At 38.3% G+C, this 17,022-nt stretch overlaps 1 protein-coding gene across 3 annotated transcripts in view; it reads left to right on the top strand.

Annotated features, from left to right (window-relative positions):
* osbpl3b (oxysterol binding protein-like 3b) overlaps positions 1-17,022 on the top strand; it is a 58,315-nt gene that overhangs the window by 28,853 nt on the left and 12,440 nt on the right. For 2 of the 3 annotated variants that reach the window (XM_053234232.1, XM_026939835.3), the window contains 10 exons: positions 4,422-4,538; positions 5,241-5,294; positions 6,137-6,250; positions 7,041-7,205; positions 7,910-8,021; positions 8,222-8,325; positions 9,665-9,757; positions 11,334-11,493; positions 13,001-13,131; positions 16,857-16,964. In XM_053234232.1, coding sequence (XP_053090207.1) covers positions 4,422-4,538; positions 5,241-5,294; positions 6,137-6,250; positions 7,041-7,205; positions 7,910-8,021; positions 8,222-8,325; positions 9,665-9,757; positions 11,334-11,493; positions 13,001-13,131; positions 16,857-16,964 — 1,158 coding nt within the window. The remainder of the gene's footprint in view (positions 1-4,421; positions 4,539-5,240; positions 5,295-6,136; positions 6,251-7,040; positions 7,206-7,909; positions 8,022-8,221; positions 8,326-9,664; positions 9,758-11,333; positions 11,494-13,000; positions 13,132-16,856; positions 16,965-17,022) is intronic. The other variant, XM_026939837.3, reaches the window with a different exon arrangement.

Raw genomic sequence — 17,022 nt, 5'->3', positions numbered from 1 at the left:
GAAAGCTGTTGAAAACAAAAGCTGCTATCTACAGTGTTGAGTAGCGTCAAGGTATAAGATCTAGCATTACTTTTACTTAAGTGTGTTAACACTGTATTTTAGCACAGAATTAGATGTCCTGTTTACGGTAACCTTAAGCAGCAAATGCGTTATATCTGCTGAGCAATGGGGGCAGATTTGGCAATAAGGACAGAAAAGGAAGCGGTGTAATCACTGGTGTCGATCTTTTTGGCAGAGGGAGTGGTACCATGACTGGAGAAACACCTAGTGTAGATGAACGAATGTAGGAATAATTTAAAAACACTATGACTTACCTTCAGAGGTGTCTTGTGAGGTGTTGAAGTTTATCAATTGATGTTTTAAATATGCAGCAAAGTGGTACAGCATTGTTCTCTCACAGCTCCAGAGTCCCTGGTTTGATCCCGAGCTTGGTTTGCTGTCTCTGTTGCATTTCTGTGCGCATTCTCTCTGTGTCTGCCTGGGTTTTCCCCACATTCTCTGTTTTCCTCCCATCTCCCAAAAACATGGTGCTAGGGGGATTGGCTATGCTCCATTGTATGCATGTGTATGTGAATGGGTTCCAGCAATGGACTGGTGTCCTATCCAGGGTGTATTCCCACCTTGTGCCCTGTATTCCCAAGATAGATGGATCCACCAAGACCCTGACCAAGATAAAGCAATTACTGAAGATGAATGAATGAATTTTACCTCTTCATAAAATACTTAAATTAGCACTTTCACAAAAAAAAAAAAAAACCTCCCCAACTGAGTTTTGGACTGATGGTATTCCTAGTTTGTGACCTACCGAGCCAATATCAGAATGTATTTTTGATAGACTTCAAAGCACTATTGTAAGTCGCTCTGGATAAGGGCGTCTGCCAAATGCCATAAATGTAAATGTAAATGAATGGCATTTTGAGTAACAAACTAGTGGTAGGTTTCAGTTGTAGATAAATATATTGAATACCAGTTACTGATCATTTTGCCATGGCATACAGCCTATACATATTTGAGATAATAAACCATTTGAGATTATATTTAGCTAGCTAACTTTTAGTGCCAGAGATCAGTTTGTGATACCACCTCAGGGAATTAAACTGCGTAAACCATTAGCAGACTCCCTCCCTGCTTGATACCGAGCTGTTTCATGTAGCTAGTTAATTTATGAAAACGCATTCCTACATGCTTTTTATACCAACAAGTTGTAACTTTAGCATCTATAATAGATATTTCACTTATTGATGGATGGCTTGTTAAATTTGCTAAATTGTAGCTGAGCTAGATAACAAAGTTAGCATCCAAAAGACATTGGACGACAAACCATCAATTACATCTTGCTAATTACTTTAAATCTGCAGCATTCAAGTTTTTTAATTGTCCAAGATAATCAACTATGTGGGAAATCCTGTTTTGTTTCATGCTGCACCGTACAGTGTATTAGATAAATTCTAAACTGAATTCATGTTGTTTGGAGTCTGACCTCCTCTGTCAGCCATATATGATACACCAGATGAAGACAGGCAGCTACTGGGTTGACTTTTCTTCCCTATGGGCAGCACTGGTGTGGTGCAGGAAGGGACAATGTACACAAAAGACCAAAACCTTTTGTGCCAAACAAACCTGCCAAAATACACACACTCTGATTTTCTGTGGAGCATTTGAAAGTAAATGATTGTTGTAGAACACTATTATAACCTGAAAACTTCACCTTTTATACTGTACCAGTAATGGAGAGTAAAAGCACCTGGCATCAGATAACTTATCTCAAGCACTCTCAAGCCCTGGCTCTGCCAGTCAGATGACAGTGTGAGGGAAATATATGATATTGAAACATCCACTGAATTAGTCTAAAAAGCAATAACAATAAATATCCATAACAATTTTGTATTAAACTTCTTAAAATTTTGATTATTTTATTTATCTTATTTTAGTTATTCGTCTTAAAGCATGTTAAATTCCATTGAATTATTCAGTAAGTACTTTAAAACTAATAGGAAATGTATGAGTGTAGTTACTAAGATAGAGGAATGATTGATTGATTGTCAGGTCCTGGGAGTTTGTCGGCTTAATGGAAAAGTCTTACATGGCTCTTGTATCAATTTTGGTCAAATAATTAGTTAAATAGTGTGTTCTGTATTTCTAAATGTTTAGTATAAAATAATATACAGTATAATACTTTATAGTCTAGTAGAACTGGAGAGCCAGTAGCCTCAATTTTTGAATTTCTGATTTCTCCCATTTGTATCTATGTGGTTGTGTACGTGTGTGTAGAAGTGAGTGTATGCCTATGCATCCTTGATTGAGCTTAGAAAAAGCAGGATAGGCTGTCTTGAATATGAGACTAGAATCTCTAAGCTCATGCTTGAGCTGCATTTATAAAGCTCATTACTCCTAAGCAGAAACATGTTTCACAGATCAGTTGATTGGCACCATTCTCTTACACAGGCTATGATCACAGAGTTTTTATCACAGAAATGAAGACGGTAATCTCACCCAGTTAGATAATGGCCATCACTGCTGAATGTGGAGAAATCGAGTTATTGTAGTTGAAAGCTGATCCCCAAGATTCAAAGCAAAAGCAATTCTGTTTGGTGTTCAGTGACATTTTTTGCCATTAAGGTGCTTTGGACAATACAATTTCTGAAGATCAGAGCCTCCATTAGCCCACAGTCTGGCAGATAAGCGCAGTTGTAACTTCCCCTGTGAGTGAGCCCCATAATGCTCAGAAGTGGAAGGCTCACTAGAATATAGACTCCTCAAACCGTTGACAAAGAACCCAAAGGTGATAGTTAAGGTAATTAAGCTCTTCCATGCTGCAAATCTCCGATTCTGAGTTACTGTAGCCTTTCTGTCAGCTTGAACCAATCTGGCCATTCTCCGTTAACCTCTGTCATTGCCAGATGGGCTGGTTTGAGTATTTCTATAACTGCTGATCTCCTGGAATTTTCATGCAAAACAGTCTCTAGAGTTTACTCAGAATGGTGCAATAACAGTTCTGTCCGCAGAACTGCCGCTCACTGGATGTGTTTTCTTTATTGCACCATTCTGAGTAAACTCTAGAGACTGTTGTGTTGCATGAAAATCCCAGGAGATCAGCAGTTAGAGAAATACTCAAACCAACTCATCTGGCACCAACAACCATGACATGGTCAAAATCACTGAGATCACATTTTCTGATGGTTGATGTGAACAGTATCCAAAGCTGCTGGCCGTAATCTGCATAATTTTATGCCTTGTACTGCTGCCACATGATTAACTGATTAGATAATTGCATGATTGATTAGGTGTACAGGTGTTCCTAATAAAGTGCTCAGTGAGTGTATATTTATGATCATTCATGCATTCATTCTGTCATCTTCAGTAACCACTTTATTGTGTATTCTCACCTCGAGACTACACCTTGCATGAGATGTCAATCCATCGCACAGTGCCATTCACACACACGTTAACATGTAGGGGGAATTTAGCCTAGCCAGTCCACCCACTGGCTTGGAAGGTGGGATGAAACCTGAGAACCCAGAGGAAACCCATGTGGACACAGTGAGGGCATGCAAACCACCACACAGACAATAAAGAAGGATCGAACCAGGGACCCTGGAGCTATCAGGTGGCAGCACTACCCACTGCACCACTGTGCTACCCTTTTATTAGCATAATCCTGTAAAAGAAGCAAGTACACCAAAAATTATCCCAGCATGGTGGAGGAAGTAGTCTACAAACAGCCTGCAATCACTAACACCAGTGAATAAAAATTGTATTGGGAAAATGTGCAGCAGAATGTCATGGCATCTGTCTGTGATCAGGGTGATGCAACACGACTGCCATCCAAACCACAGGAGTAACACAACAACAGAGTGGCTCGACTAGACGAAATGCACAATACATTTTCAAATAGAAAAACAAAGTCCTGACATCAGTTCCTTTGAGATGCTGTGGTAAGGTCTGAAACAGATCAAGCAAGAGGTTCTAAAAATATACATGACCTGAAAAATCTCTAGAAAAGAACTTGGAGAAATTGTCCAAAATACCTGCTTGAAACTATGCAAGACTGCAACAGAAAGTGTTTCATTAAGGTTACTGCCAATAAAGGAGGTTTCGCTAATTAAACATTAACGAAACAATTAAACATTAAATAAACTTGTACTTGTGGTAACAATGGCATTTTTCTTTTTATGACTTAAATAAATATAAATCTGATTAGATTTCAGGATCAATTAATGTATGAATGCAGGTGATGATATATTAAGTAGCAAATAGCTGCATTTCATTTGTCAATTTTTGTGGACACGTAGGACATCCTAATATTTTTCCCAGGATTATTGTAAGATATCTTAAGAAAGGCATTATCTACTGTGAATGGCATGCACCTAACATTAATCAAGGCTGATTTCTTTATGTGATTCTGCTTTGTTTGTGTACAGGACAGCTGGGAGATTGTGGAGGGGCTGCGTGGTGGTTTAGGGAATGTTCAGCCACCTGAGAGACAGGAGGGCTTCATGCTGAAGAGAAGAAAATGGCCCATGAAAGGCTGGCACAAGGTCAGTGTGTGTGCAAAATCTCCTACTGTTCCATGTAGCGGTCACTTTCACTCACTTGTCCTCACTAAATCAACAGCCCTTCAACAATGGGTTTTAACCGATTGTGCCACTTGATAAATGATTGTTTTGTGTACTGACATCGCACACACATACATTCAGATGTGTGCTTACTGGATGCTTCTAACAGCGGATGGGTGATGCATTAGCTGATTACATACACAAGAATAACCTAAATAATACACAGCATTGGACAAGCTTTACAGCGCAGACTATAAAATCCTATTTGCTTGCTTTGTCTTTGTGTGATTGAATTTGTGTGGGTGGATGGCAGGTGATTCAGGTGTTTCAGAATTGGAAATCTTTGGTTGTATTTAATAGCTTGTTGTGGAAAAGCTGTTCTGAGTAATTATAATTAGCTCAGCCTTGTAGGCTGTGTCAAGATTGAATGTGGAGAATTTTTGGGGTTTTTTCACTGTTGCTAGGTAATCAAGTGATGAGGATCTTCAACACATTTATTTCCATTTTTTCGCACCCTTAGCCATGCATAAAAACCAAGAGAGGGAGGCAGAAATTCTAATATAAATATTAAGCAATATAACACAAACCTTAAAGAATAGATCTATCCCTTAGACTCTAAAACTGACCTGAGCTTTCATATGTCTCACCCTCTCTCATGCCTTCTCTCTCTCTTTCTGTGTACAGAGATACTTCTTCTTGGATAAGGGAATTCTGAAGTATGCTAAGTGCGCAGTGGATGTGAGTATAAAGAATATCCATCATTCATGTGTCACTTTGCATATGCATCATCACCAATAGCCCTTGCTCACACACATTCCCTGTCATTCCCCCGCTCTCTATTGTTTGCAGCAGGTGGGGGTTCCACCTCCTCCTCCACCAGCGTCTTGTTACTGACAGGGCTTAAACATGCTCTTTTCAGCTTTTAACTACAGTTAGATTTGATCTCAGCCTTTACGTTCACTCTGATAGAGAGCCAGTCTAGTGATTTAAGGAATACTCCTGCATTTTTTACCCTAAAAATGCACAACTATCTATTACATCTGTAGTGTGTCAGTGGTTACCACAGACAATAATTTCTACACATTTCTCTGTACTGAAAATGGCACAAAACAACAGTTTACTCAAAACTTTCATTTATAATGAAACCCTAAATTCAGCCGTTAGGGGAATCAATAAACGATTATGCGCAACATATATTTCTCTAGCATGCTTTCATGAATTTTTCTGTCAAAGGTATTTGTAAATAAAGTGTTATTTCTGTTGAGTTTTCATTACATAGCTGTGTATTTGAAATTTTTATTGACGGAAGTCAGCAGGTGCCCTTAGGCCTTCACTATAAGTGAGTTTCAAGTAAAATACTTTTCTCAGTGCTAGAAAATGTGTCCAAATTCCTGTCTGTGGTAATTGCACATACACATCAGAGCCAGTGGATGCACATTAGGTTGAAGAATGCTGGAATACTCCTTTAAATCCACAAACCTGTATACTCAGACTGCAATCTTACATACCAGAGATTATTTTGTAGTATCAGACTATTGTGTGGATTAATGGTTAACCGGATAATCCTGCTGTATTTAAAGATCGAGAAGGGCAAGCTTCATGGCCGCATTGATGTGGGTCTGTCTGTCATGGCCATAAAGAAGAAGTCCAAGTGTATTGATCTGGATGCAGAGGAGAACATCTACCATCTAAAGGTAAGCATCAGTAAGAAATGTAGTGAACAGGCCCCAGCTCAGAGACAACATGTGGAGACAAGTGAATACTGAGACTTTCTTGTGGTTTCAAGAGACTATATCTATAATTTACTTTATAAAACCCAGGTGAGATATACAGAAATTGACAGTAAGCAGAGATTACTATATGATGAAAAGTAAAACATGCTTATTGTACTTATTCTACCTATCTACCATGCTTATTTTACTTACTGTGCCTCTGAAATCACTTATCAGCTGTGATATGATTCCTTAGACAGGAAGTCAAAGTGATAGCATGCCACTTAGACAGCAGCCAATAGCGTTTGAGATACACCACATCCTCAAAAAAATCTTTTTGGTAATTTTCCTCAGAAGTGACGAAGTATAAAATTAAAACCATTTTTTGAGATATATTCTCATATTGGTGTTCATAATACCACAAAAAGCTCTGAATTTTGAAGCACCAATTTTGATTTCAGGGGCCCTTTGGGTCCTGTCAATTTTAAACCTTTTAACCTGGCAATACAGATCTAAGGGAATTCCTAATGTAAGGCAAAAAGAATATGTATAATGTAATTTTGTGTGTAACACTGGGCATGCTGGCTGATGGTAATCTTTCGAGATTTGACTGTTTAGCAGGAAACATCATATTGTGAAAATACATGCATTATATAATAAACAAAGAAAAAAAATCAAAATGTGCTAAGACAGAACATGTCCAGAAATTCTCTTGAGGTGCCGATCTGAGAAATGTGTGTGGAGTTTCTGACTATGGTCTCTGTTTTCACAGATCAAGTCTCAGGAGCTGTTTGATGAATGGGTCAGTAAGCTGCGTCACCACCGGCTGTACAGGCAGAATGAGATCGCCATGCTGCCTCCTGAGAAACCACTCTTCAGCTCTCACTTCCCCGCCACCTCCTCTCCTAGCTTCAACGAGAGCCAAGCTGCCAGAAAGGTAGATCTCAGGCACGGTTTGCATTTGCGTCTGAGAGCCATTATTAAGCTCTCAGAGCTCATGTGTAGTGTAATTAAATTCACTGGTTTATCCCACTGTGAGCTTCAAGGACACAGCAGTGCCTTCTGAAGAATACATGAAGTGCTAAATATATTTAATGTAAGGAATAAAACATGATGGGACACGCTGTTATAGGAAAAGAATCAGACGGGGTGGCGTGACGTGGCCTGACCCCGAGGTTCATTATCCAAATAATTTTCTACATCCCAAACTCTTTTATTCCTTTTATACCACAGCAATTTGCCAACAATTACATTTTTTTATTAATTAAAAAATGACACGTTGTACTTTATAGCCATATATGATGTGGAATATCCACAAAACAAGTTTTTCTCTCAGAAGCTTCTCCTTTTCTTTTTCTTGAAGTTAGTAAGGCAAAACAAACAGCTTATCCTGTTACTGAGAAGCCACAAAGGCCTCCATTCTGAAGAATTTCCTGTGCCAAAAGTGTGCCAGAATTACTGTCAGAAGTGCTATTATAGAAGATTACCAGCCTCTGACTGATCAGAATCAACAGTGCTGTAGTATAAAAGATTATAACCAATAGTAGATGTGACCTGATATTAAAGATGCAACAGATTTATACATTTTGTATCTTTAGGGATACAGTCACATTTATGTGTGTGTTTGTTTTTTTGACTCAGCGTGCTTCGCTTGCTAAGCAGACTTCTCTGCACTCGCCCATCCCCTTCACCAGTCAAGCTAAGGTGGCCGCCTGGCTCCAGTGCTCCGACGACATGGACAGGTGTTCCAAAGGTGTGTATTTATGTATACACACATGCACATCTTACTATACCTGACTCTGACAGCGCCATATCTGCTAATACTTCCTTGTTTTGTTCATGTCTTTATGCCATATGGACCCACCCGTTTCTGTTTTTCTCCTTCTGTCTCCCTCCTTCCTCTCGCTCTTTCTCTGTTACTCTCTCCCGCCCTCTCTCTCCCTCTCACCACAGAGCTGTCTGAGTGCGAAGCTCAGTTGCTAGAGCTGAATCACCTGCTGAGGAGTATGGAGGTTCTACATCGCACCTATTCTGCGCCTGCTATCAATGCGCTACAGGTCTTATTTTTCACTCCTCAACCGCATGGAGTCTGTTTTTCATTTCACAGGAAATACTATATGTGCAAATCAGACATACCAGGAAAGGAAGTATCTTCAGGAAGTTCACAGTTGATGAACACAGTGTTGGGGAAAATAGTCATAATAGTCAAATGATTGTGAAGAAAATAGTAGTTTAGACAGTTTTTTTGTCAGTCACACAGGCACTTGTTGAAATGCATGTGTGAGAGATCTGATGGAGGTTACACAGAGTAAGTGATTATAATCAGAGGTGGTAAAAGTACATCTTTGAGGTACATTTCACTCATGTAAAAGTGCAGCTGCACAACTATATAAATACTGTGGTAAAAGCTGAAACACAGATTGAAATTCTTCACTCCAGTACATTTTAGTTACTGATTGTACATTTGTGTCCTCTTCACCAAGGAACCAAGGAACATGGACAAAGCATCAGCTAAGGCTGACTAATAGCTGCTTTACCCCCAATCTCTTAAATGTTAGATCTCTCAAATGTTACACAACTATTTGAATGCTAATACTATTTGAAGCTGTCACAATACAAACTGCCTTGATAAATATAAACCGTACACAGATTACAGTGATGTTAAATTGTGTCACTTCTGCTAAAATTTACATGTATTAGTCATTTACATCAACTCTTAGATTTGTTAATCATTTAGATCAAGCTCTCCGATGCTAAAAAAAAATCACCTGTTGACAAATGTAATGATGTAGTGTCCAAAATGTACTAGAACTAGGACTAGAAAGATTTTTTATTCTGAAATATAATAAAATAATATTTAAAAAATACTTATTTATTTACTTTGGGAGATACAAGCAGGAAAGTGAGTGTGAATCCCCTGAGACTTAATTCTTCATTTCAAGACAATATCACTCAAACATTTGCATGTTACCAATTTCCCATGCATGCTAACTTGGCATTTCAAAATAAAACACTTTTCAATTCAGCAATTCAATGAATTAGTATTACATACTAGAGTTTAAAGTGGTAAAAATGCAGACTTGGGAAAGAGTGTGTCATTTTGCAGCTTTTTCTTAAGCCTGAAAAAATTACTCAGGCCAGAGGAACACTAAAAGGCATTTCACACTCTATAGCCCTACATTAGTAATGATGGTAAAATGTGTCAGACTCCAAATACAAATAGTTGCTCCATATTCATTTCCTCATCTCTCCTAATTAGTTTTTGCTGCAGTGATTTTGTGTAATACAGACATGGCTTTTAATTTTGCCCATTTAGTTATTTTATGGTCTAGTTCTCAAAGAAATGTGATGGAAACCTGTTGTAATGGAATATCTATTTAATTTCTCTACTTGCAGGCATTTGCATATGACAGCCCTAAAAAAGAGAAAAGGCATCCCAGGAAATGGCGTTCCAAACATTACAGCAAGGACAACAAAACAACGCTGCAGGTATTGTGCTTTCTTTTCTCCATCCATTCACGATTAAAGGAAAACTCCGCCCTGAAACATGTTAAATGTGTTTGAAATATTGAAATATTTGTGAAGTGTTTAGAGATTCTGGTGCTAATTTGTTGGCTGGTGTTGTATTTCTGTTGTTCCTGTGAATAACAGAAATATCGTGATAATGACTATACACTCTGTTCATCTAGAGTCATAATAGTATCATAGGGGTTTTTAAATTTAGTACCTGAAATGTCTGATTTAAATGTTTGTCAGAAAACATGGTGTCTGCAGCTTTAAGATGGACAAAAATAAATTGTGTTGTAACTCATAATATGTGTTTCCTTTTAATCTGTTTTGTAGTTCTATATGAACCTTACTAGCCTGTTGTCTGACTTCGGAGCATCTTTCACTGATGCATTTTAGCTTTCGTGTTTGTGCTTAGTTTAACACATGCACACATAGTTTAATTTTTATCATATCATTCATTTTTTTTTTTTAAAATAGACCAATATTTCAATGAAAGCAGTTCATAAATAATAAATAAATAATAAATAATTATTAAATAAATCTTGGATACCATTTATTATTATAATTTATTATTCTAAATATTGGTAAGCAATTTAATTAGTGTGGCTTTTTAATTCAAGACTGTCCAGATAAGATCTGTGGGAATATATTTATTTGTGTGAGGAATGTTCATTCTGAGACCCATTTAGTCTAAGAATATCAAGGTCGATATTTGACAGTATGAGAGCAGTTCCCAAAACTTGCATCTTCTTCTGAAATAACACTGAATGTGCTTTTGTCATGCATTCTGATGAAGAAAGTGCATTCTGTAAAAGACATAAAAGCCTTAAAAATCACAAGAGGTTTGCAAAACTCCCACTGCTAAAAGTGGATTTAAAAGCTGAGATGAAACAGACTTTCAGCCGTTTTATGTTAAAGGTTAATTCACTCTGTTCATCTAGAGCCATAATTGTGTCATAGGGGTTTTTTAACTTCAGTACCTGAAACATGCCACTTTCAAATCAGGCCACCACAAGGAACCTTTTCAGAACTCTTTCAGGAACTTTACACATATTTTTTTTAACATGAGCAGCCAGGGCTGATTTTGGTTCCGGAAGTCTTTTTTTATTTCTTAAACCTGAGTAGTAGTAGTAATAGTTGTAATTATAATTATATTTATAATTATAATACTTCTTACATTGAACCTTTACCAGACTCAAGGTCATTTGCAGAGTTCAACAAAAGTAAGCACATAATAAATAACAGGGAAACAAATTTAATAAAGAAATAAATACATTTTAGGATTAGATTGTAAGTAAAAGATAAGGTCTGTTTTATATTCAGAGTCAGTACAGTCTCACAACTAAGTGCTCCAGAGTGGTGCAACAGAAAAGCATTATCTTGGTGAACACACAACTACAGCAAACAAGTTAGTACCAGTTTGTACTCCAGCAGACAACTGAACTTTCTTGTTTCTGTAAAACACAAGCAACTGGCTTTAACTGTGTCACTTGAAGATATGGTCCATTCTTTTCTATACTAATGTGCTGTCCTTTCCTATGTCATCGTCTTGCAGGTCCCCAGCTGTATCTCCTCAGGTTCTGTGCGTCTCCACGCCTCCAATCCCAACCTCTCCTCTGCTGATCTGGCCATCGAGAAAAACTATCCAGAGCCCCTCGACTTGCCCATAGATGTGTCCAAACTGCAGGAAGATTTCTGCCGTGTGGCCAACAGCTGTGAGTGCTGCAGATAACCATTTGTAGTATTTCTGTATTACAAAAGCCAGTATAATTTTTCAAACTTTAATCAAACCTAATCTGTGTGACAGTGTGTTCAGAGCAGTAGACTTCATTCAGGGAAATCTTCCACACTGTGTATTGCATAACAGCTGCTAATTGCAAATACACTGTCACAGTTTTCTCTCTGGTAAATCCGGGGTCTCCTCTACCCTCGTGTGACAGCTACTCCGAGTGTGAAACGCTCCTTCACGAGCAGTGAAGCACGCCTGCTGTGCTCACACTTTTGATAGTTTTCTTCTCCAGTCTGAGCCCTGAGAGAACAGCTGTTGGAAGAGGAAATGCATTTGCATAGATTTTCTTTGTTTTGTGTTGCACAGTGTCTAATACCAGAAGACTTTGTAAATGCAGGCTGCAGAAGAAGTTAATGCTCTCATTAGTATGGCTCTGTGTAGGTACGGTCCTAAACGTCTGAAGCACTTCATGCTGCTGGATTATAATTTTTTTCTGGGGAGTCATAATATCTCATTTATGAACATAATGTTTTGTTCTTGTTCTTTAATTAATATAAAAAGATCAGACAGTCAGTTGTGCACTGTGTATGAACAGTGCAGCAAAACCATGTTATAAATCCACTTCATCTGCTTCATGTTGCACAATTAAATACAAACTAAAACTAATATTATTACAGAGGCAATTTCAGTATTGATTATTGTGATTATAGCATTCCTGCACTTAAAATTTTTTTTTTAATGCAAATCATTGTATGTTTAAGAATTAATTTCATATAGTTTCTCAAAATTGCATTCTGTTAAAAGCTGTGGTATGTGTATAACTGTATTTTTTTCATTAAGTTTGGATAATGTATGGTCCTGTCTAGGCCTAAGTTACATCTGAGTAATGGCTTTCTGAAAGCTCTGACTCAACAGTGTAAAAGTGACCTTATACACAAATTAAAAACACAGGCAGCAGTTTGTAGCCCTATGCAAAGCTTATTGCATTATTCATTCACCAAGTTAAGTTTATTTTTTGTGCTTAAAATCACACAATCTTAGGTCTTAAATCTGTCACCCTGCGACTCAAATATGACTCAAATATGACCTAACTCAAATAACTTTGTTTATTGATATTTAAAGCAATCAAGTAATTTAGGAGAACGTATATGATCAACATATATGAGGCCTTTATTGATAAGGTTCTGTCAGAATATTCTAATGTTTAAGATAGTGAGCCATAAAGCTTTGACCCTCAGTAAGATCAAAGCAAATACAGTTGTATATTTTCCATACTTATGTATATTTATAAAGTTTTTTGCTCCCAGAAACTTGGGCTAGAACTGTATGTGGTCTCCTGATTTTTATAATTGTGCATGATCAAGCCACAGCTTTGCAGATGACTCACACAGGAAGTTGAATGTGTATTTGACTGCACACCTGGCAGATTGTACTCAGATTGTACTCATTCTGTAAGATATATTCAAGATTTTTGAATGTGTTTGTGATTCCAGTGCACACTAGCCTGAAGTCAGCTCTGGGCTCCCTGATGTCAGAGAAAGAGAAACTGAGGCAGATGATGGAGCAGGAGACATGTACAGCTCCTTCTGCACAGCTCCTGGGACTGAAGGGTGCACTGGCTTCTGTAAGCCTGCTGCACACACACACACACACACACACACTTGCTTTTTTTGCATTGTCTACTCTGCATGTGCTTTTTAACACCCTGCTACCTGTATATTGCCTTAACTAGCTTGATGCCTTAAATGGTGTGAGCTTTGCAGTCCAATTAACAATTGCATATTGGGATTTTTGTTGATTTCACTGTAATGCTATGTAATGACTGCTTCTAAATTATTTTGATACTCAAATGTAATATGAACTTATACATCACACAACATATGTTTTACCAGATTGCTGAGCTTGTTGACCTAGAACAGGGGTTCCTAAACTTTTTGGGCAAACATTGGGTAAACAATTCATTGGTTAAGCAGCCTTAAATGGACAAATGGACATGGAATTTGGACATGGAAAGGACATAAATGGACATGGAAGCTTTGACCACCCTACATTTTTTTTATTCCAGATTTATAATTTAGGACTATTGTAATATTTGAACATTTATCCATTGTAATGTGTGATTAAAGGTAGGATGTAGAAGAAGAAGAAGCCTTTATTTGTCAAATATGCATTACAGCACAGTGAAATTGTTTTCTTCGCATATCCCAGCTTGTTAGGAAGTTGGGGTAAATGTAATGCAAGTGCAAGTGCAAGTGCGTAAACTAAGTCCAGTATTCATCACCATATTTTCAGGCAAAAACAAACAAGGGTCAAATCTGGAAAGTAATAGGCATAGAAAACAAGGGTTGGAAATGCAATTTAAATGAACCAGGCTTCGCAAAGAAACTTTGACAAAAGAGGGTACAGCTAGGCAAACTAATGATGAACAAACACAAAACAGCTGGAGACAATCAGGTGACATGCAAATAAAGAAAGCAGGGCGGAGACTGGACCAGGAAGTAAACCCAAAACATCATAGTAAGAGTCTGAGCAGCGCACGTCGTGATGGGAAATGTGCCGTGCACTGAGGGGATTTGTGACAATCATATGTTAGTAACACTTGCAACATAATTGACTAAAAACCAAATAAACATTTCTTGCACTGACTTCCCAATCTAGTGGGAAGGCTGAGCTTGACACAGTTTTTCAAAAGTGTGTTTGAAAGCACGCATCTCATTTCCCCTGTCATATCCAGCTTCAAACGATATGTAAGGCATAAAGAAGAGCAGAGGTAGATGAATGGGGAAATTTCTCCATTTATATTGCCGAATTCCTACACTAGGTGCAGCATGTCTGGATAGAGAAAAAGACTAAAATACACAAAAAGAGATTGCGAGTTTCTGTCATGGCTTCAGTTGTAAATTAAGTGACCCCATGTAGGGTCGCAAACCACTAGTTTGGGAACCCCTGATCTAGAAGAAGCATTGTTGCTCAGTGACTGACTGATTATTGAAAAGTGCATCCGTATACTAAACCTACTCTCAAGTGTAGACCAAAACACAGAACAGCAATCCACTGATAAATTTAGAGAAGAATACCAACAAAAAGTCCCCTGTCAGTCCCCCCACCCATTTTATTTGTCAAATTCCACTTCTTGATAATTCCCACCTCCTGTGCTGGAATTGGCTAGTAATTCATACAGTCATGTCGGAATTACAGTAATTACAGATAACAACTTGGAGATTCTGCTTGGAATCTTGGAAATGTTATTTTTATGTAACTATGAACTAAATCATATTTTAGCATTTTTTTCCTGGCACAAAGCTAAAAGCTAAAATGCTGCACTGAAGTGTTTGTGTTTTGTTATGAGGCTGTTACTGAAAATGATAGGGAATTTAAAACGTTACATTACACTCTTCCAAGCCACTTCCTTGGTTCTCAGTTGTTTACAGCGTCACTTCACACACTTTTGAGTCAGAGCTTTCAGAAAATTCAGAAATCTCAACTGCTAATTATGAGTTTGCAAAGATGCTTTTTTGAATGCTTTTTAGCTCATAATTACTATAATTCTGACATGACTTGTGTCTACACTCTGCTATTTTGTACTCATACTGTGTTATAAAAATTTTTTTTTTGACATGTCTTACCGTCTTTAATCAGGCATCAAGAGGCTCTGCTTATTAATTAGTAAAGAAACTTTGTTAAAGTGTACATCATTAAATGTACACTCGCTGAGCACTTTATTAGGAACACTATACTAAGACTGGGTAGGGCCTCCCTTTGCTCTCAGAACAGCCTCAATTCTTCGTGGCATTGATTACACAAGATGTTGGAAACATTCCTTTGAGATTCTGTCCATGTTGACATGATTGCATCATGCAATTCCTGCAGATTTTTCAAGTGCACTTTCATGCTGCAAATTTCCTGTGCTACCACATCCCAAAGGTGTTCTATCGGATTCAGATCCAGTTGTCATGTTCAGTGCTCATTGTCATGTTCATGAAACCAGTTTGAGACGAATTTTGCTTTGTGACATGGTGTGTTATCATGCTGGAAGCAGCCATTAGAAGATGGGTAAATTGTGGCCATGAATACTCAAATCGGGTGTGGCATCCAAGCGATGATTGCCTGGTATTAACAGGCACAAAGTGTGTCAAAAAACATTACCCACATCATTACATCACCTCCAGCAGCCTGGACTGTTGAGGTTGGGTCCATGGATTCATGCTGTTGGTGCCAAATTCTGACTCTACCATCTGTGTGCCTCAGCAGAAATTGAGATTCATCAGACCAGGCTACGTTTTTTCCATTCTTCAACTGTCTAGTTTTGGTAAGTCTGTGCCCACTGCAGCCTCAGCTTTCTGTTCTTGGCTGCTTTTGTAGCCCATCTGCCTCAAGGTTCGACATGTTGTGCATTCTGAGATGCTTTTCTGCTCACCGCAATTGTACAGAGTGGATATCTGAGTTACTGTAGCCTTTCTGTCAGCTTGAACCATTATGGCCGTTCTCTACTGACCTCTCTCATCAACAAGGCGTTTCTGTCCACAGAGCTGCGGCTCACTGGATGTTTTTTTCTTTATTGCTCCATTCTGAGTAAACTCTACAGACTGTTGTGTGTGAAAATTCCAGGAGATCAGCAGTTATAGGAATACAGAAAACAGCTCGTCTCGTACCAACAATCATGCCACAGTCAAAATCACTGAGATCACATTTTTTCCCCATTCTGTTGGCTGATGTGAACATTACCTGATGCTGCTGGAGAGGACTATGTGCTTTGCGGTTTCTCAGTAATATGACAAGCTATGTTTTTTTTGTCCTAATAACTTTAAGAGAGAAATAAAGAGAGGTTGTTGAGTGAATGTTTATTGCTGCTATAAGTGATAACAGGATAATGCACAATTTGTCATACTTTGATTGGAATACTTTGGTAGGAAATTGGAATAAAACACTTTGGGACATGTTTCCTATGACAGTCCTGTTACTCAGCAGCGTTCTCTTACTAGTTTACATCCAAAGCCTTTTAACACCTGATTAAAGACAGTGGAATAAGACAGATTGTGGAACATGGAGACTTTTCAGATTGAGAATATCTAGCAAACACAGTTTGGGAAAAATAGCACATCTCAAATGACAATCTGTGGCCTGGCAAAAAGACGGCTCATCAAGCTTTTTAATACCCTGTTTAAGAACACCTCCAACACATGACAGTTCAGAGCTGAGATGGTTATAAATGTGTTCTGTTCCAGAAGAGTAGAGAATCTTTAGGGAACACTTTGCAACACTTTGCTCTGTGTGTGTGTGTGTGTGTGTGTGTGTGTGTGTGTGTGTGCGTGTATGTGTGCTTGTGCTGGTTGCTGTTTGCTTTCGCAGGCTTTAGCACAGAACTCTGATTTGAGAGAGCGCCTCTGCAAGATACACGTAGAGTCACATATCTCAGAGCCTGCCGTCCTTAAAAACTTCAGCACTGGCTCGCTGCAGGTGGGTGTGAGGAATACACCACCACCAGCAGCACCATCTTATTATCTGCTCACCAACA

The sequence above is a fragment of the Pangasianodon hypophthalmus genome, chromosome 1 (genome assembly GCF_027358585.1).
Source record: "Pangasianodon hypophthalmus isolate fPanHyp1 chromosome 1, fPanHyp1.pri, whole genome shotgun sequence".
Classification (NCBI taxonomy): Eukaryota; Metazoa; Chordata; class Actinopteri; order Siluriformes; family Pangasiidae; genus Pangasianodon; species Pangasianodon hypophthalmus.
The sequence above is the reverse complement of the archived record's forward strand: the minus strand, read 5'-3'. Positions and strand labels throughout refer to the sequence as shown.